This window comes from Pelmatolapia mariae, linkage group LG15 (assembly GCF_036321145.2).
Source record: "Pelmatolapia mariae isolate MD_Pm_ZW linkage group LG15, Pm_UMD_F_2, whole genome shotgun sequence".
NCBI classification, from domain to species: Eukaryota; Metazoa; Chordata; class Actinopteri; order Cichliformes; family Cichlidae; genus Pelmatolapia; species Pelmatolapia mariae.
The window spans coordinates 38,306,134-38,327,063 of NC_086240.1; the positions used below are offsets into that span (position 1 = coordinate 38,306,134).

At 40.6% G+C, this 20,930-nt stretch overlaps 2 protein-coding genes across 8 annotated transcripts in view; one reads left to right on the forward strand and one right to left on the reverse strand.

Annotated features, from left to right (window-relative positions):
- xxylt1 (xyloside xylosyltransferase 1) overlaps positions 1–10,973 on the reverse strand; it is a 30,349-nt gene extending 19,376 nt beyond the window's left edge. Inside the window, exons 1-3 of one of the 2 annotated variants that reach the window (XM_063495777.1) lie at positions 10,546–10,973; positions 8,459–9,086; positions 1,255–1,402 (exon numbers count right to left, since the gene is read on the reverse strand). In XM_063495777.1, the coding sequence (XP_063351847.1) occupies positions 1,255–1,402; positions 8,459–8,995 (685 nt within the window). In that variant the 5' untranslated portion in view covers positions 8,996–9,086; positions 10,546–10,973. The remainder of the gene's footprint in view (positions 1–1,254; positions 1,403–8,458; positions 9,087–10,545) is intronic. The other variant, XM_063495778.1, reaches the window with a different exon arrangement.
- A 603-nt stretch (positions 10,974–11,576) lies between these two features.
- Positions 11,577–20,112, forward strand: LOC134642866 (serine/arginine-rich splicing factor 11-like). 6 transcript variants are annotated; one of them, XM_063494899.1, is made up of 12 exons: positions 11,577–11,938; positions 12,976–13,109; positions 15,764–15,873; positions 17,485–17,574; positions 17,672–17,718; positions 17,810–17,940; positions 18,108–18,189; positions 18,297–18,410; positions 18,633–18,722; positions 18,912–18,983; positions 19,067–19,244; positions 19,328–20,112. In XM_063494899.1, exons 1-12 carry the CDS (start codon positions 11,817–11,819, stop codon positions 19,529–19,531), a joined length of 1,374 nt encoding a protein of 457 aa, XP_063350969.1. In that variant the 5' UTR covers positions 11,577–11,816; the 3' UTR covers positions 19,532–20,112. The 6 variants fall into 6 exon arrangements, with proteins under 6 accessions (XP_063350969.1, XP_063350970.1, XP_063350971.1 ...); XM_063494901.1 differs by adding an exon at positions 12,657–12,675 and having other exon boundaries at positions 11,839–11,938; positions 12,976–15,873; XM_063494900.1 differs by having other exon boundaries at positions 11,830–11,938; positions 12,657–15,873.
- Positions 20,113–20,930: the final 818 nt, after the last annotated feature.

The window sequence follows — 20,930 nt, forward strand, 5'->3', positions numbered from 1 at the left end:
TACATGCAACATGGTTTTGATGTCCTCATGAAATCTTTATGTTATGCTACTCTACTGTAGAATCAGTGTGGTGTAACCTGCACCTAAATTAATAAAAATAACATAAGGACCTCAAAAACATTTTGCATTTCTCATATGCACCAATGAAACATTTTCATATTCAGGCTGTGTACAGGAAACCGTAATAGTGCTGACAATTTCCTCCATGAATTCTCTTTTGAAAACAGCAACACATCTGACAAAACGTCCATCCTTCACACTTGTGCCATTAATCAGAAGCTTCTTTGTCTGCTTCTTATCTCGCCCAGTGATGAGGGCTGTTTTTCAGAGAAACAGTTACATCAAAGACCAGTGCCTAGAAAATAACCCTGCTGTAGCTTTGTGCATCACATACTCTCACCCCCACCTCTCCCAAAACTACCACATTATGCCCTTTCTAGATAAAAGCATTCTTTAAATAGAAATGTGTGACCACTTGGGCACACAGAGCAGACGTGCAACACATGGTTGATCAATAAGCGCTTTAAGGACACAATCTCCAGCGAGATTTTATTTTTTATTTGAATTATTCGCTTTAAAGTTTGAGCAGTCTAAAAATTAGACAGTTGGAACGAACGACATCTCTTAAAATGACTTAAAGGCTCATCTCGGCTCATCTCTTCAAGCTTTCAGCCTGGACAACTGCCATCACCAACCATCAAGCTGAACACGCTTCAGCTTCATCCCTCTTTTTCATGTTAGGGTAAATTTAAACTGGAAACGTTGAAAACATTTGAAAAATGTAAGCTGTTCTCTATTGTTGATCTCTACTGCATGCCCCATGCTGCACATCCATTGAAGTGATCCACAACAGTGCACAACAGAAGAGATCTCTGCCCACAGTCAGCACCCACACAGGAGGCACCGGTATGGACAGTAATGACAGAGCACATCCTTCCTTCCTCACTCCCCAGGGCCTCTGCAGCATGCCACGTGCATGTTAGATACCTGCCCAACCTGCTTTTTTCCAGCTGCGCACCAGCAAATTAAAGAAGTGAGTGACCAAGTTTATTTAAAGCTCGGTACGCCAGAGAACTAACGCAGACTTTTCTGACATATCGTCACCTGTCAACAACAGCTTGTAGCTCTATATGTGAAAAATGATCTGTTATGTACATTTCTCTCCTCAAGCAAAGGAACAACGTAATAACTGAGGGGACGGCTGCTGTCAGATAGGATAAGAACTAATAAATAATAAAATGTTCCACGTCTTACTTTCAGGCATGATGTGATGCATAGCTACAGACAGAAAGAAGATGGCGTCGCTGTAATAGGCTCCGGAGCCAGCGCTGAAATGCTTCTGCATGGCTTCCACAATAGGGAAGAGCTTCTGAGTCAGAGCCACGACGTCATGAAACACCACCTGCAGGAAAATATGAACAAAATTGAGTCGTGAAAGAAAGCTGGGAAAATAATATTGTTTTCAACAACTGGTGCAGCTTGAGGCCACTGTCTGCATTGTACAGGTTTAGTGAGCTCATCACCTTTAACTAAAACATTGTCCGCCACTTACAGTGGGGGTAACTGTCTATTCAAATGTTTATGTCATACTGAAATCCATTTACAGCACACTAAGCTATTTGGACTAAATTATGACAAATACTTGAAGCAGTGAGCAATGCTGAGCTACGCACTGTGATAAGGATCAGCGGTGCATGGGATATTTTCTTAACAGAAGATCTGGACTTGAACTAATGTGAAGTAAAGTAATGAAGAACCTGCCTATTAGCATGACCCAATGAAGTAACGCTGACTCCACTATGGAAATGCTCTGTAAACTCAAGGCTCACAAGTTCTGCTGAAATCTTTCCGTTTTGGTGATTTCATTTCATACGATGGCTGAAAACAGCTGCACCAGTCCACGACCCAAATTCCATTAAGTGCTGCCTTCTTATGTCCAAGTTTCCCTTCATGCTGCCTCTGCAAGCTTCAAATCCCACAACATCTTGTACAGTAGATATCTCTACAGATTAGGGCAAGAGGATTTAAAAAAAAATACACTAAGTAGTGATTATCATTAAAGTGTTCTTGCAGGAGGAAAAATAAGTAAGTCGATTTGGGCTGGGCTACTTTCTGTTAACGCCAGACACGTGTCAGTGTGGCAAGAAAAAGTCTTAACCCGTTGCAATTACCAGGACTTGTGCACTGATTACTGCAGGGTTAGACGACATGCATAGAGATTTTTAAAGTAGAATGGTAAGCAGAGCCTTCAGATATCAGGTCCTTTTTTTCTCTCTTTAAAAAAATGAAACAGGCTCCCAGTTTGGATTTAGGAAACATACACTCTCTTATAAGATTAGACTTAAAATGATCCTCTTTGATAATGGATATAGTTAGGACTGCATCAGGTGACCCTGAACCATCCCTTAGTTATACTGCAACAGGCTTAGGAAGCTAGGGGACTTCCAACGAGCTACTGAGTGCTTCTTTACTCACCTCTTTTCTCTCTCTTTGTGTTTATACTTTTGCATTTTATCATGATTAAGGATTAAATTATTCAATTAGCAATTTCAGCTCTCTCCCATGATGTCCCGTTAGAGGTTTCTTCCTGTTAAAAGGGAGTTTTTCCTTCCTATTGTTGCCAATTGCTTGCTCAGAGTCTCCCCTGATTGTTGGGGTTTTCTATTCTTTCTAATATTGTAGGATCTTCACCCTACAATATAAAAAGCCTTGAGGCGACTGTTGTTGTGAGTTGACGATATAAATAAAACTGAAATCTTAAAGCTTCAGGCAGAACATTTCATCTGTCGATAACTTGCCGTTTTAAAGCTGAACAGAGCAAAACAAGGATAGGACTGAGCAAATAAATAATACATCCTAAGGTGGCCCTGCCCTAAAGCATCCCCATCATAATTTACAGTTACAATTACATTGAATACGACATGAAAGCATTGACTGAGACCTTAAATCTATCAGCATTCACTGAGGTCAAAGATTAAAGGAGCTGTATGGTGTTTTTCCCAATAAAGGAATTAAAGGTTTAACTGTTTTCAACATACAGACGATATTTGATGACCTCCCCTGTACCCTTAAAGATGAGCTCTGACACCACAGCATACATCAAAGACGTAGTTTTAGTCCATTAGTATAGTTTCTGGGTTTTTTAAAAGGGTAGCTGCATAGAGAGAGACCACCCTGACTAACTTCTGATGCTAACCCAATCACTTTGTTCTATCAGCAGTCTTGAAATATGAGAGAAGCCACTCAGTTTAGGCTACGTCCACACTAATGCATTTTCAAACGAAAACGCATCGTTTTCTCTCCGTTTTGGCCTCCCGTCCACACTGAGACGGTGTTTTGGCTGATGGAAAATGCAGCGTTTTGAAAATGCTCTTGAAAACGCATACATTTGGAAACGGTGCTTTCGCGTTGCAGTGTGGACAGCAAAAATGCAGACTTTCTAAAACAATGACATGTTAGTCATATGATGCAGTCATGTGACCAATTAAACTAAGGTAGCAGAGGACATTATACAGCAGTTGCTTTGTTTGCTCTCAGTTTTGACAGCCCTATTAAAGATTAATATCAGTCTGTACATACTCCAGATAGCTTTTCTTCAAATTCTTTAATTCTCACTCGCTTTTGCAACTTTGTACTTTCGTGTTACTCACAGCAACAACTCCACCTCATTGTTAGTCCGTTTAAAAAACTCGGTGCTTTTCCTCGACATTCTGCCACGACGTTTCAAAGAGCCGGAAAGTAAATAAGCGGCAGACAGAAATGAGGCAGGTCGAATCTTCTTGCGTTTCACACATTAGTGATGTGTGATACCACTGATGTCCTTTCCGATCCGATACCAAGTAAAATTCAGGGTGGTATCGACGATACTGATACGATACCGATACTCTATACAAAAAACTTAATGTTTCATTGTATTTAATAATACAATATATAATTGCATTATGTAATTGTAATAATAATATAATAATATAGCTTCATAATGATTACAGGACATCAGACTACTTGTTCTTATAGCTTAATGATGCAGAATAATCATATAGAAATAAAAAACCTGAAGTTGTGCGCTATTTGAGCACCTTGCCTGCCTGCAGCACTAAAGGACTCCCTGAGAGACGTCTGTCTCACCCTAGCAGCACCTGTCCCTCTCCTCCTCTTCAGTTCGCCTCAACATAAGCTCGTCACATTCTGTGATATGATTTACTCTGAGGTGTTTGACGAGGTCAGTGCTGTTGCCACAACACCTCACTGTCTTGCCACATGTATCGCAAACCACGTCTCGGCTGTTTGTGGAGGTAAAATACGTCCACACATGACTCCGTTTACGCTCAGCCATTGTTGTGAGTGCGCACGCCAGAGGCTGCCACACATTTATACAGCCGTATTTCGCACATGACTATGAAAGGCATAAGAGGAAGTAGTTCCTTCCCATTTAGACGATCCGAATGATATAGTTTCTTTCCACTGTGTTCCTGATAATGAAAAACTACAAATTTATCCCAAAGTACTAAAATATCGATATTTTAATATGAGAATTGATTCTAGAACATAAATTACTAGCATCGGAAGAATCGATATTTCAATATCGATCCACACACCACTATCACACATGCGCAGGACTGGAACGTAAGCGTCTTCGGCCGTTTCAATGTGAACGCACAACTCTGTGAAAACGACTGAAAACGATAGTGTGGACGCGGAGCGTTTTCAAATCTATCTGGGCTAGTGTGGACGTAGCCTTAGAAGGCCGAGAGGCTTTCAGGAGGTAAAGAGTTAAGGGATTAAATGTATTGTTCAGGTAGATTTGTGAAGAAAAGGAAAGAAAAAGGTCATAAAAAGTCCCAGGTAATCTATATTGGTACAGGGAAACCTTATCAATTCCCAGTGCAGGCTTATGTGAAAGTACTAAAATACTGTGTCCTGGTTTAATGAACAGTAGTTATTTTTGCAACACACCCAGTTCCAACTTTCAAAGCCCCAAAAACTTCACACTGTTGTGCATGTTTATTCTGACACTCGTACTCATAAAATCTTACCTGTGGCACATAAATGGAAAGCCAGAGAGTTTTCACTTTTGTTTGACCGACAAAAACCAAGCAGAGAAACTCGAGCACATCATTCGAGCTCGGATGTTTTAAAATATCAGTTGATCGAGTAATATTAGCAGTGGACTTAAAAGGCTGGACATGTTTGGCAGCCGCCGTGTTGCTTTTGAAGGCGTGCCAGGACTGAGCAAAAGTTCCTTTTTTGACTTCTGTGGCCTGACTTGAGCAGCGCTCCCTTCAGAGAGCACAGAGCTTGAAAAGATTCGGACTTTGCGCTTACTTAATGAGCAATAACATGTTTTTGAATGAAAAGCTACAGAAATGATGAACATATGTAACCTAAACATGGAGGATGGATGCTTACAAAGTGGATTTAATAATGTGGACACAAAAGTCTCTGTCAGTATGACATTAACTTCAGGAATATGAGACATTAACCTCGTCCTTGAACCTGAACTTTACAGGATAAATAGAAATCAGTGACCTCAAAAAGCCTTCTTGAGTTTTATTAAATCTATTTTATGAGTTGATCTTGTGTTTCCTAGATCCTCCTGAGCGACTTGTTATTGCCTTTTATGTCCTCTTATCAGCTGCAGAATACTAACATATTGTACAATGGCTCCAACACAAAAACACCGCCATTAGGACGCAGATATTAACCCAGGAATTATATCACAACACTGCTTAATTCCTGCGAGCTGTTAGCACTGCATGACACACTGCTCAAGTGAGTTCCATGAAATATGGTTAGGGAGTAAAGTGCGTAACCTCTAGGCAGCGTGACTCTGCAGTCTTTCTGTTGCAAATGTCAAGTGGGTCATTTAATGTGCTGCTGCTGGGAAGCAATGTAGCCTAAAATACATACTTATCTAATCCTCGTGCTCCTTAAAGTTAAATCATTAACAGGAATGAGCCTCAAGATGAGCAGACAAGGATGTCAACACTGCCCTTGTCAGACCCCGAGGAGTCTCTGTCCCATCTAAACTGCTGGTATACGTTTCTGCTGCTGTCTCTAAGCAGGAGAGACAGCGGCTGTACTCGTGTCGGTGACGGCAGAAGGCCGTTTTATGATTCATGATCTAGAAACTTTTTTTTTTTTTTTTTTTAAATCGCTGGTCTGGAATGATATTATGAGACTGATGAAAAAAAAAAAACGACTTTGAATGTATGGAGCGTGTAACTTAGATTTAAAAAAAACAACAACAAAAAGCACTGTCAAGATGTGTTTACATCAGAGTAAAGGTGAGGGGGTACTGCAGTACAGAAAGCTGCTGTGGGTCATTTAACGTCTTCATGTGAGAGCATACTGAGAGGAAACCAGGGGAGAGAGGAGCATGAAGCATACGTGGCAAGCCAGAGATGTTTGTGATAATTACAGATTTGGGGAAGAGGTGGCTGGCCTGAAAATATGTGCACAGCAGATGAACAGTATCTGAAAGTCATGTCTAAAAGGGAAAAAAAACAAAGCAGAAAAGACCTGAAACAGGACCTGAGAGATGGATCTGGTGCTTAGTCGATCCATCTACTGTTTACTAAAGCCTGATCACAAACAGTCTCAGTGGAAGGGTGGCTGTCAAGAAGCCGTTTGTAATGAAAGGAACAGGAGGAAAAGGCTGAAATACGTCAAATTACACAAGAACTGGACTGAAAACCAGGAGGTCAGGAGAGAGGTACAACAGTGGAGCTGCATTTCAAGCGAAGGTTTTGGGGATCTTGTCAAAAAGTGATGGAATCGTGAATGCAGACTTTGCTCCACCATTCAAAATCATCCGTGAAGTCTCAGATTGGCAACTTCAGTTTTCAGCATGACAACGATCCCCAACACACTGCCAATGTAATAAAAGCAAACATGGAGAGAAAAACACATCAGCCGTCGATTGGCCTCCGCAGAGCACAGACCTTAACATTACTGAAGCAGTGTGGGGTCATCTTGACAGGGAACAGAACAAAGAAGAACTCTGAATGTCCTTTAAGAAGCCTGGAGAACTATTCCTGAAGTCTACTTACAGAAATGGGAAGGAAACTCACCCAAGTGAGTTCAGGCTGCTTTGAAGATCGAACAAATACTGACTTTGAAGCTCATTAGAATTGTTTTTCCCTTCTATGCTGTACTTCCATGTGTGTTTGCACATGTTTCAATGAATCCGTGCACCCATTTTCCTAGCCAAATATAAAGATATGAGTGGTGGCTCAAGACTTTTGCACAGAACTGTATCTCTACAGTAAGAAGGACATAGAATTGTGACACAAATAGTAAATGCAAAAGGAAAAGAAAATACCCACAAGTCAGGTTTAGCATTTCTGCACCAACACAGAGGAACTCTTGTCTGACCAAGTCCCTGCTAATGCTTTAAGCAAATATAACCAAAAATATGTTTTTGACACAACATTTTTCTAATATTCATGCAGCAGTCCTCTGAGGACTTAGCTCTGCATAGTAAAACTTGTCCACTAGAAAAGTCTGAGTATGGTCTGATTGCAAAAGAATCATCTGAACGGGATCCGATCCAACCTGCAGCCACTAAACTGCCAAGATGCCAAGCCGAGCAGATCCCTGACCAATCCCAGCAGGAATGCGATCAGCCTAAGATAAAACAGCAGTGGAACATCCACAGCAGATGTTTTATAAGATGAGACATTCCTGAGAAAGGAGGCCCTGCCTGTCGAGGAAGATCTGAAAAGGGAGATTGTAGTTTGTAAGCCAGTTTACGATGGTGTGCTCTGTGAGAAATACAAAACAGGAGAAAGTGGGTAAAATATGCATGTAACAGAAAGAGCACAAGAGGGGGGAAATAATCCTGTTTTTTGGCAGGAAGAACACAATAAGGGAGGGATATTCCCATGTGTGAGGCATCAGCTTGGCAGGAAAACACTGCCCCCCTGTGTTTCAACTGTAAATAGCAAGTACAGCCGATGTGTTTCTTAAACGGAAGGATTTTTGATTAAAAGGTCAAGTAGCTTCACAGGAAGTACTTATCAAAGGAAAAAGCGCACCAGCTCTATTCAGTGATTAGTCAAGGTGTTACAAAAGTTAGACATTTCTATCAGAAGCTCCCTTTTTAAAAAAAATAAAATAAATCCTTCTCACTCATTCAGTGCAAAAATATAAATACCTTCCCAGAAAGTGTGTGTGGATCATGAGCATTTTGGGCTCTAAAAATAGGATCTGTTACCCACAAGAAGAATTTACATAAACATATTTTTTGCCCATCTTATCCCTCCCTATTAGAAATAGAGATATCTTAGAAATATAAATCAAGCTGAACACAGTCTGTCTGTCAAGTGTTTAACTGCATAAATCACTTACTCCTTTGTTTTGTTATTAACAAACCAATATGTCAAAATAAATATATACTTGGTCAGAAACACTAATAAATAAGTTAACGGCATTTACTGGAGTGAGTGTCGAGAAATACCTCGTATTTAAACGTTGTGTCAAGGAAAAGCTCCTGCAGCATCCTCTTGCCCAGTTCTTGGCTGGCCTGGTCACTCACAAAGTGGAGAACCAACACCTCTCCTTCCAAGAAGTGTCCGTGTTTCACCATGGACAGCATGGCCACTCGGAATTTATCCTGCAAGCTCCGGCTCTTGTCCACTTTGGTGAACATCATTAGCACGTGGTAATGTTGGTAACCAGCCTCACTGTCTGCTTTCCTGGACGTCAAAGCGTCGCCGTCTCCTTCTACACCTCGCTCTTCCCGTCCTTGCTCCTTTGGCTCGTCCGGGTGCGAGAGCCTGGTGTCCACGGTGAGGTCTGCATCGTTTCTGTTGGTGTTGTGACTGGCCTGGGTCTGCTTGATCCTCTTTGTGGTACTGGAGAAATTCTGCCTCTCTGAGCCAAAGTAGTAAAAAGCTACAACAGCGAGTGCAGCAGCCAGGAGAAGCACCAGCTGATAGGACCTGAATGTACTGATCCTACCCATGATTCTGGCTACTACCCTTAAGAAGCCCATACCTCCCTGCTGGTGTCATGAGAATGGGAGCGTGAGTGGGAAAATTTTCACCATTTCTTGTTCTTTGATTTCATAGATTTTCCGCATTCTCCTGCAAGAGTAACAAATACAAACATCTGCTTTAGTTTTAAGCTTTGGCGTGTACCATGAAACTAAATATCACCTATCAGCCAAATCTAAGTGAAGCATTATGATTGATGATCTATTCTGGCTAAGCCATTAAAAGATCTTACTTCCATGGTCTTATAAATTCATCTTTGAATGTTTTTCCTTTGAATTAAATTCAATTTTTAATTATATAGCACCAAATCACAACAACAGTCGCCTCAAGGTGCTTGAGCACTGCTATTCCAATCCTGGGATACGCAACAAGATCCAGAGTAGAGTCCAGGGGCTAGAGGCGTTTGCTTTTGCTGTGTGTTGGGCGGCATTATTATATTTCAATATTATTAGCCCCCTGAAAAACTGACCATACCACAAACCACTGTTGTGCTTTAACTTTGTAATGCTCAAACTGAGGCTTATCTTTCAATGTGACACAACAGTGCTGTCAGTTGAGAAAGCATCACGCCAAAAACAAACAAAATCAGTTTATAATTTAGAAAAAAAATTGTTTATGCCCACAAAGCAGGAGATGGATACACAAAGTTATCACGGTGTTTTCAACTGTGAAGAAACAGAAAAGTGAGAAGTTGCATCAAAAAATTCAAAGAGAGTCACAGAGTACAGAACAAGCCTGGCAGCCTGTGAAAGGTTTCAAAGACTCTGGAAAGAAAACAAGTGAGAGATGTGTCTAAAGACCCCAGAACAACTGCCAAGGCACGAGTGAATGACTTAGCCAAGTTGGGAATTGTATTCTCAAAGAAGAAAATCAGCATAACCCTGCAAAGGAATTGGACTGCAAGGTTGAAGATTAAGAAAAACTTGACTTCGGATGAACAGATATCCTTAAGACAGACTGAAGTGTACTAAGAATAACCCGAAGAAAGATTATGCATAGTAGAAGCAAGTCAGATGAGAAAAAACTAGAGCACCGAAGTAAACATTACAGGTTGGTCTGCACAAAGCCTGTGGGTTGAACTGAAGACCAAAGTCCATGCCAAAAGACCATCAAAATCTAGAGACTCACCAAAGAGAAGAATAGGCTGGGATTGTTGAAAACTACAACACACTATTACCACCAAAAAAAGGCTATTATCATCAAAGGAGCTATTAATTTTGACCCCGGTAGTTGTTTGTTAAAGTAAGATCATGTAGACATCCCAAATAAAACTAGGATGCTTGGAAAATCTGCTAAAAATTCCTTGTCCTGTTTAACAGCACTTAGGAAACACTTAAAAAGGCAAAATCTTTCATGTAGGGGCTAATAATTCTGTGCTCATCTATGCGAGTGTCTTAATTTTAACATGTTATTCTTTGGATCAGTGCATTACATAAAGAAAATAAATCAAATTAAATATTGTTGTTGGGCAAACAGTGATTATATTCAATGTAAACACCAACTCTAACCCCAATGATACAAAATAAAACACAGAAGTGCATCCACTTGCCTGTCTCATGTTCTTGATCTCTGTGGTTCAACCTTATCAGCTTATCCAGGGAGTAAGCTGTCCTGAGATCTCCTCGGTTTAAGTGGCAGCTTCTGTCTCATTTACTAAATTGCCTCCTCACGTTTTGAAAGATAAAATTAAGACAAACACTACGGAAACCTGTTGACATCCCGCCTAAAACGGGTGCTAAGCTAGCCAGCAACGTGCCTAGATGTGGGTCGTTGAGCAGCCCCTACAGCGATGATTATTCAGCACACACATCAAGAGAATTAATAAGGGTTTGCTTGTTAAAATTTTCGCTGTATATGCGCAAATCGCTGTAGCCTGAAAACGATTTGTGTATAATAGCATAGTTTAGGGTAAGGAGGTAAGAGAATGCACTAACATCAGATGGAGAAGCCACCAGCTAACAGCCTAGCAACAGAATCATGTGACACAACCTTAAACACACCCACCTGGTTTCAGCCGTATTCCGACTCGTGTTGCCTTTATGTGGTGTAGGAAGAAATAGAGCTATTTACTCTCCAGCGCATTTCTCTTATTTCAGCTTTATGAAACACTATTTCATTTATTTTACAGAACATTAGTCAAGTTTATTTATATATCACATTAAAGCACAACAGACTTTGAGAATTACCTGAAAATGTTTAATTTCGAGATAGGTATCAATACATTTGTGTGCACTACCTTAGATTCCACCTTCAAAACCAAAGTGCCAGAATTTTATTAGTAACACAGTGCAGTCCACTATGATCAGTATAATTTTACTCCATCTCTTGAAAAGATCAAACGTACGGCATATATTTTGACCCTGTGTGGATTTGAGAAAATCCAAAATAAATTAAAACTTGTGCACCCCCATTCTTATTTTTTTTGTTATAAAAGGACAGTTCAAATAGGTCATTACAAGCCCAAAATGATTATGAAATTAATGCCCATGATGAGTGTATATTAACTTGTGACGACTGTACATGGAGGAAAAATTCTTAAGTACGATTCTACAAACAGTACCTGAAGTATCCAAAGCAACCTCACGACAGTTTGGGCAGTGGCATTGTTGTTCTGTGCTCACTGTTGTAGGGCTGTCCGGAGGAAAAAAACTAAACTAAACAAAAAAAAAAAACAGCCACCATCTATCTTTGGGGAAGATGCTAGCTTTTGTGGTCGCCTGATGTTTTTGTAGTTGTGAACGTTTACAGTTTTTGTCTTTTCTGTTTAAGATTCGGGGACGCTGCTAGCATATAGCTAGCTCGACTATAGCACTCGCAAAAATGAATTCCAGCACGCACGTAATCCAGGTGACAAACGTTTCACCGAGTACGACGTCCGAACAAATGAGGACTCTGTTTGGATTCCTCGGAACCATAGAGGAGCTCAAACTGTTCCCGCCCGAGTGAGTATTGTGAATTATGAACTGGTAAATTATCCTCTCCTCCACAATCTATGGCGGCTCACGCGGGGCTCTTGCTGAGGCCTACAGCATCGAGCAGGCCTCGCTGCACGGTAGTGCTAATGCTAATGCTCCCGCGTCTTTGGTGAACGTAGCAGCGCTTGCTTCTCTCAAATTAGATATGCATGTATTTAACAATGCTTCAATTCTTCATCGCATCTGCTGATTATCGCATTTGTCGATTAAGCAATCAAAAATTGGTAATCGTTTGTGTAAGTCGGTTATCTAACACATACACAGTAGGCAGCTATACATCCTGTTTATCGAGTTATCTGTAATCTCTCTGTCAGACAAAGTAATAAAACTATACACGGGAGAAATAAGCATGAATGGCTTAATTTTAATAATCACCAGAGTTGCTCCTAATTATTTTGATTTCAAGTGGGACTTATGTGGCAGCTTTTCGTATAAAATGAGCTGTTGATTTGCATCCTAAACCAGCGACAGTGCAAAAGAACAACTAATTATGACTCTTAATGAGCAGTGGGACATTTGGTTACATGCCTGGTTGAGCTAAATTGGAATATTTCCTTAGGTGCATGCTTTGTTTAGATCCACAGTGGACAATAATGAGCTACAGTACACACTGCACAGTGTTTTCTTACCTTAATTCTCTCTGTGTTGTGTTTTCTCTGTTGAATTACACGTGGCTACTGGACAGGTATGAAATAATCAAGAAGGTGATTTTCCGGGTAGATGTAGTTGCAACAATTTAGTAACTGTTTGAAAGTTTAATCGCCACCAGTTTTATACCAGTATTGAGGAGTGCAACAGGATCAGAAATGGCTGAAGAAAAAGGTTGTGTGTCACCTCTGGATGATACTGTGTTGTACTATGCAGAGGATGCAGGGAACAAGAGTCACTCCTGTGCTTAGATAAGTTAGCTTTCTTGTCCCTGTGGACACAGACTGAGTATGAAGAAGGCATGTTGTCTCCCCTTGTTTGTATTCTTTGCACAACATATCTGTATTTTCTTCCAGTGACTCTCCCTTGCCTGTGACTTCACGTGTCTGTTTTGTAAAATTCCTTGAGGCTGAGTCCGTGGGAGTTTCCCAACACCTGACGAACACAGTCTTCGTGGACAGAGCCTTGATCGTGGTCCCTTTCGCTGAAGGTGGGTGTCTGTTTTATTCCTTTGGCTGTGGTCATCTCTGAACGTACGTCATAATGCGTAGGTGTATTTGTTAGACTTGCAAACACTAGAGACATTGAGGTTTGTGTTTTTCCTACTGCCATGAAAAAGCAGCTAAGCTTTTCAGTGCTTGGCATTTCTAGGTATGTAAAAGGGAAATGTACATTTGTGTCTGTGTCTTACAATCTAGCTGTAAACTTCTCTCTCTGTTATTTGTGTTGTGGTTTTCATAGTGGACAAGTCATTTGCAGAGAGCCCCTTCCTTGCTGGCTGAAAGTGGTCCTCTGATGCCATCAGGAGATTAGAAAAAATAATGGCACCAGGCTCGCAAGCCCCTTCTCTCTCTTGTTCTGCAGTAAAATATTAACTTTTTTTTCCTCTCTGTTCAAGGCATCTTTTCTTGAAAAAAAAAAATAGCCTCACAACTGCTTAATCAAATTAGGGGATTTGGGAGGGTGCAGGGAAATCTAATGTCCTCACATGTTGAAAGGATTTTAATATTCTCAGATACAATGTGTGTCATGTAGTAGGCATTCACCAAATAAGGGATACCCCGAGCAAGTAGAATAGTGTCAAGACAATCCAAACATATCTGAACCATTTCTGATCCTCTGTTTATATTTTAACCTTCTGCGAATCGAAATTCGGCAGCAATGTGTCATTAATGTTGTCTGAGATACTGTGAAAGCCATCAGATCCACAGTGACATTGCAGTAAATGCTCTGCACGTACACATAGGTGTTTTGGTTATTGGTTGATTTGACCATGTTATTAGGATCGGCTTGGGCTGTGATGGTTGGATCGCAAACTCTAGGCCAGTAGGTGCAAGAAAACCAGGAAAAGAGTTAGGGTGAAGCTCCTGAAAACTGGTCTGATCAGCCTAATAAGAGAAAACACCTGTGTGGATGTTGAATCCATCCCCTTCAAACACACACACACACACACTCACACACACACACACACACAAGTCTCCAAACTGAACTGACTTTTTTCTTCTTTTTTTTAATGTAAATTTCTTTAGCTGGGAATTTATCACACAGCTACATAAGAGGGAAAATATGAATACCGGATCAAGATTTGGGTCTGTTTCCTTTTGTTAACACTGATCAGACTTTAAACCAGTAAAAGAAAAGAAAATGTTCGGGACATCCCTACACCAGCACAAAGCATGCGAAATAGAAGAACTAATCAGCTGTGCATGCTAGACTAGATTTTTGAAGGTGTTTGCCATCATCTGAGTTTTGGCCAGCGGGTGTTGTGGCAGTTAATTCTAATTTGGCTTTTGGTCATAATAAGCACAGAAACTGCCTTCAGCATTTACTTGCTTTATTTCCCAAAGCCTTGTATTATTGTTATTACTATATTATTATTATACTGTAAATTTGCATTCCCAAACTTTGACTAACACAAGAGATAATTATTGTTTTAAGCCTCTTGATGTTGCCGTAAAAATGCATTTTTATTAACTTAATTTTTTAAATTGACCCTCTCCAAACATGACTCTGAACGAGTTGAGTGAATCTCACGTTTAACAGTGGTGTTTCTTTTGTTGTTGTGTTTTACAGTTCTTTTTCCTGGTTCAGCCAGCCCTATTTACCAGGCCCCGCTGAAAATGCCACCAACAGTTTTGTCTTCTGCAGCCTTATCCTGTTTCTCAAGTGTCCTTTCTGTTGTGTGCGTGGGTGTGCGTGGGTGCATGTCTCCCCCCTCTCTCTCTCTCTCTCTCTCTCTCTCCCTCTCTCCCTCCCTCCCTCTCTCCTCCCTTCATAATGTAAAGAAACATGTCAGATTAAAAAATAGCCTGTTTTCAGATTGCACAGCCATGGATGATCATCTCATGAGATTTTTTTTTCTGTCATTTTTACCGTTTGGTTCTCTTCAGCTTTGGGAATATTTTTCTTATCACTACCTTTGCTGGCAATAGCCTGTAATTGTTCAGTGTAGATTATTGTTTATTTACTATATTTTTTGTGACATACTGTTGGCTAAAACCTGTCAGTACTGTATTTGATTAGCAGTACTTTACCTGGTTGTTAAGTGTTTTTTTTGTGGTGGGGTTGTACAAAAAAAAACAAAAAGAGAGAGAACCCACCAGAAAAAGGCTAGAAAAGGTCAAATGAGTAAGCCTTTTCTGTTTTTTGTATTGGTAATGGTAAGTGATGTTGAAATGTACCCTTGTGTCTACACCCAAATCATGAACTTTGTTTTCTGTATCTCAATGTTTTTGTGTGCTTTATAGCGAAGCAGCCGGCGCGAGTCGCTTGTTCATAAAACATCTAATGAAAGTTGAGAGCACATCCCACGGGACAACTGGCTGTGCTTGCTTACGTTTGGTTCATGACTTAAAAAACAAGTACAGGTGATAAAATCTTGGCAGTGTTGACCACAGTGTGTATTGTGACTTTGAAACTTATAGCTGCTAATCCTACAATCATATTCACAACAAAGCAAAACAGCAACAACAACAACAAAAGTCAGGGATCAAGATTTACAGACAAGACAAAAAAGTGGATTTTTGTTTTTCATTCTTTTACTACAGTGTAGTTAGACTGAGGTGGCTTGTCTGCAAGTCTTGTCTGAGTGTTGTCGTCGTCGTCTTGGAAGATGTACTGAGATGTTCTTGGTTTTTCCTCCAGGAGTCATTCCCGATGAATCTAAAGCTATGTCGCTGTTGGCTCCAGCCAATGCTGTGGCAGGAATGATGCCCGGTGGAGGCCTTCTTCCGACACCGAATCCTCTGGCATCTGTGAGTTTTTACATTTTCACATAACATATCATACAATAATATTTAACTGTTATTTGATCAGGGGAAAAAAGAGATATTTTAGATGTTGACGATTTTCTAAAACTGCTCCTACCTTCTCTGCAGCCATCAATCAAAATTTAACTTGGAAATGGGCATGAATCTCCCTTATTGCAATAAACAAACACACATAGCAGGCTTTTTTTCTTCTTGGTGGGAATATTTGGTAACATTTATGTCTAAAAGCACAGTAATTCATTCAAACTAAACAAGCGGCTGGTGGTTCAGAGTAGGGCTGCCACAAACGATTATTTTGATAGTCGACTAGTCACCGATTATTTTTGCGATTAGTCGACTAATCAGATCATGCATCCATTGGACGTAAAACGTACAGCTTATTGCACCAGCATGCATCTGCTCTTATATAACTATCATTAGCTTACAGCTTTAAGTGTTTAAGGTATGTGCTAACTAAAAATAAAGACAAGATGATAGTTTATTAAATTTTAATGAAATTTGCAGATTGTTTCGGTGAAGTTTGATAAACTCAGCCGTCTGCTCCTTGCTATCTAAAATATAACAGGACACCGGAGTAAATTCTCGAGCATCTCACACTTCTGATAATCAGTTGTCTGCTTGACGTTTATTCAGCTGTGTAAAAACTATAACTTTAATCTCAGCCAAACCGATTTACTCAGGAACAAATAAAATACTAAAAAAAAGCCTAACAATAACATTTTTAAGTTATCTAAGTGACTTATATATGTTTAACCTGAGTAGCGAAAGACGGCGGTGGGTTTGAAAACGATTTGCCGGGAGTCCAGTGTTCTCACGGGCTCTAGTGAGCCTTGCCCCCGGCTAGCTATCGAGCTAGTGGGTAACAGACGTCTCCGAAAACGTCGGAGCGCTTTTGAAAATATGTGGTGTCTTGATAAACTGAGCAGATATTTGAGGTTTAAACAGTTACATTCTCGCCTGAAAATATATTAAACGTTTATTTTGTGACCCAGAAAGAATAATAAGAGTAATATTAAAACTAACTAGCTGCCGCCATTGTTGGAAACTGAGCTGGGCTGCGCTATGAATTCTGGGACAGAGCTACTTCTTCTTCTTCGGGGTTTAACGGCAGCTGGCATCCTTGTACATGCAGTGCTGCCATCTTCTGTTTCAGTCCGTTATTACACTCTTAAATCCTACTACTTATTCCTGCGTCTTTTGTGGTCTTACAAAGCTTCAAACGACGCGTCGACTATTAAATCAGTCGTCGACGATTTTGATAGTTGACGTAATCGTGACTAGTCGACTAATCGTGGCAGCCCTAGTTCAGAGTTAGCAATGCTACTATTTGATCAGATTTAGCTACTGGACCACAGATTTTGACTAGCAGGAGCTTGGACCCTGCTGAACACACTTTTCTCTGATCCATCACAAAGCCTTAGGCCCATTTGCAAGCACCCCTCTTCTTTCTAAAGCACAATTCTCTGAAAATAATAAAAACAGTACATCTAAAAGTATCCTATTAAAAAAATCCCCCCTCCAAAACATTACATAAATAAAGCGTGCTATGTTTTTTACCTCTACAATATATTCTAGTGTCTATGCTCAACATTTCAGATGGGAGCAACACCATTTGGCGGTCTTGGAGCTCCTAGCATTGAGCAGATGGCTGCTATGGGAATGCCCGGACCGAACATGAACCCCCAGGTGAGGATCAGTTACCATCATAGCGCCGTTTAAGTTCAAGCAAAAAGTTCTTAGTTCTTAAAATAATAGTAATATCCTTGTCTTCCTTTCTTTCCAGGCTCTTTCCGCAGATTTCCTGAAGCTCATGCAATCCATGGATCCCAAGTAAGAAAAGTGCAGACACAGACAGGTTGTGCAGTCCAGTCAGCATACATATTTATTTGAGCAGTGTATAAATAATTGATGCCATTTGCAGATTGAACCTTGCAGCTGGATTGAACTTGAGTCCAGGGCTGAAGGCTGACGCATCGAATAAGGAGATTGAAGAGGCCATGAAGAGAGTCCGAGAGGCCCAGTCTCTTATTTCTGCAGCTATTGAACCAGGAAGTGAGCACGGTTTCAAAGCATGCTTCAAATATAACTGTACCAGAAATACTTGCTTCATATAGATTACGTGTTATCGGAAATTACTTCTCAGTTTACCTGTTTATTGATGTTTAGAGAGCAGTAAGTAAATGTATAATACATGTATAACTTTGTCTTTACTGTTGCAGGTAAGAAAGATGACAAGCGCAAACATTCCCGCTCCCGTTCGCGTTCACGGCGCAGACGAACCAGATCTCGTTCAAGACACAGGTAAAGATGCGTCTATGGCAATGTCGGGTGAAGCCTTTTTAGTTTCATAATTAATATATTTTTTAATATTAATTGTTTGTAAATGTGCTGCTGCTTATTTTGAACAGACGTTCGAAGAGCAGATCTCGGCGTAGGTCTCATTCAAGGAGCAGGAGGAGGTCCAAGAGCCCACGGAGGAGGAGGTCCTACTCCCGGGATAGAAGCCGTCGCAGTAGATCTAGGTCAGCAGCACCGCTGTTATCCTGAGGAGCAAAATGGCTCCTGTGTTTCATTTCATTCAGAGTGTGCTTGGAGACCAGAGGTTGATCATTTCAAAAATGAAATTTGTCGAAAACATTTTTGAGCTTTGTTTTTTAATGTTGGCAGTGGGCAGCTCCAGGTTTTGAGACTTTTCAGGCATGAAAATGTTTGGTAATGTTTATGTTTGCTTTCACCTCGTACAGAGACAGGAGGAAGGAGGAGAAATCCAAGAAAAGATCCAAGACACCCCCCAAAAGCTACAGCAGCGCCAGGAGGTCTCGGAGCATTAGTCGGTGAGTAGTCTTGAATACGGTGTGATAATATGATGAAATGCAGGTGAGCCAATTTACAGTGTGAAAGACCAGAAGCTATAACTCTTCTATTGACAGCAGAAAATCAAGTAAGTCCTGAATAAATGATGAGGATGTTTTTATGAATGTTACTTGTTTTACTCCTTTGTGTATGCACTTTGTGTGTCTCAGGAGACACAGGCGAAGTCGCAGTGCTTCTCGCTCCCCTAAGAGAAGGGTCTCCAGGTCTCCATCCCCCAGACGGTGAGCTTTCTCCATCTGATGTACAATGAAGTTTATTTAATTTTGAGTGCCACAGTTTAAAAATATTTTTGTTATCTTTACAGCCACAAGAAAGAAAAAAAGAAGGACAAGGACCGTGAGAAGGAAAGGGACAGAGACAGAAGGGAGGACAGGGACCGCAGCAGAGACGAACGAGAACGCTCCAACAGTAAGAAAAAAAAGAGCAAAGACAAAGAACGAGATCGGGACCGCAAGTCCGACAGCGAGAAAGGAGATGTTAAGGTATGTAGAGCAGGGCACTGTTTAGAGACAGGTGGCTGGATGCATTACTCTGCTCGTCATTAACGTGATTAAATGCGGCACAGGTGACTCGGGACTACGATGAGGAGGAGCAGGGTTATGACAGTGAAAAAGGAGAGGAGGAGGAGGACGAGAGGAAAAGCGACTCTGACTCCATCTCGTCCCCGAAAAGCCAGGAGGAGATGGAGAGACCTGAGGGCCAAATCCCCAAAAAGTCCAAACTGAATGGAGATGATCACCACCAGGAAGACATGGAGATGAGCGACTAAAAACGTCCAAACCAGATAGCATCGTCTTTTCACTGTCCTTTTTATATTTTTAATATAGGCCACGATATGTCTGTGCCTGATCGCTCAAAGTTAAACAGATTTTGTCTTAACTGTAGAAACACTGCAAAGGAGGGCAGGCAGTGAGGTGTACGGAGGGGAGGGGGAGGCAGAACTTTTGTAAAGATATAAGAAACAATTACTAAAATATGAAGAACATGAAACTTGGTTTTAAATTGTCATTGCTGTACTTTTTAAAGATTTTGTTATTGGAGTTTCTGTTTGTCTTTCTGACAGTAGAATACGCAGCAGTTTCCTCTAAAAACGCAGCATCTGTAAATATTTTGCTGGTCAGGACTTTGTCCTCATTCACACTGCTCGTTGTTTGCCACTCAGTTTTATTTTTTCCAAACGAACAGTTTTGCTTTAACTGTGTAACACACCCAGCTGTGTTTCATCTCTACTGACCTATTTACAACCCTTTATTATTGTACATTGTAGATTGAAATGTGTTGTGACAATGAAATATGTTGTCTGCAATAGAATTTCCAAAGGACACAAATAAAATTGGGGTAAACTGTCAACTTGCGCCACAAGGGTCCTTATTTTGAAAAATAATTGCTACGATGGGATTTATTCTGTGGTTATGTTCTGGGTGCCTGGCAACTGTTAAGGTGTTGTCACGTTTATGGTTCAGTCCTAATCTCTACATTCATGGATTTTGTTTCCACTGAAACCTGAGGGCTAAACTATACACACTTACTGTTGCCATGTACAGTGACTTTGCCTGAGAATTAAAACAGCTCAGTGCATTGTGTGTGAATAGGAAGTTTGCAGAGACGCATCCTTATTTAATGAAAGAAAAGTACTAAATTAGAGGCATGCATGCAGTGGTGTGGAGAAGTCATGAGCCAGCCAGTAATAATAGATATAGATATATATATTTTCTCTCAACCACTTTTACTTTGCAGTAGTTAGAACTGTACAGAGGGTGGGGGTGTCACAATTCATATTTGTAGATAAAGCCTTCCTCCTGCACCTATTCTTTATAAGCCCCTCCCACCTCAGGTGCAAGTGCTTGTTTGTCAAAAGTAATTTAATTCTTAAACTCTTGAAAGCTAACAAAGAGTAACCCTTGAAGCTTTTTTTCCCTGAACTGGTGGGTTTCTGACTGTTTTAGGCGTGCGTATAGAACAAAATAACTGAATGTGCATCAGAAATTAGTGAGGATGGTCTCTGCCTATGCAGCTACCCTTGGAAAAACCTGGTAACTGTTCCAATGGTCGTCAACACTCACCATTAAGGGTACAAGACAGGTCATCATGTTTTACTTTATATCAACTTTTTCTTTTTCCTCTTTTTTCTGCTTTGTTTCAGAAACCACGTGAACAAAAATATTCTG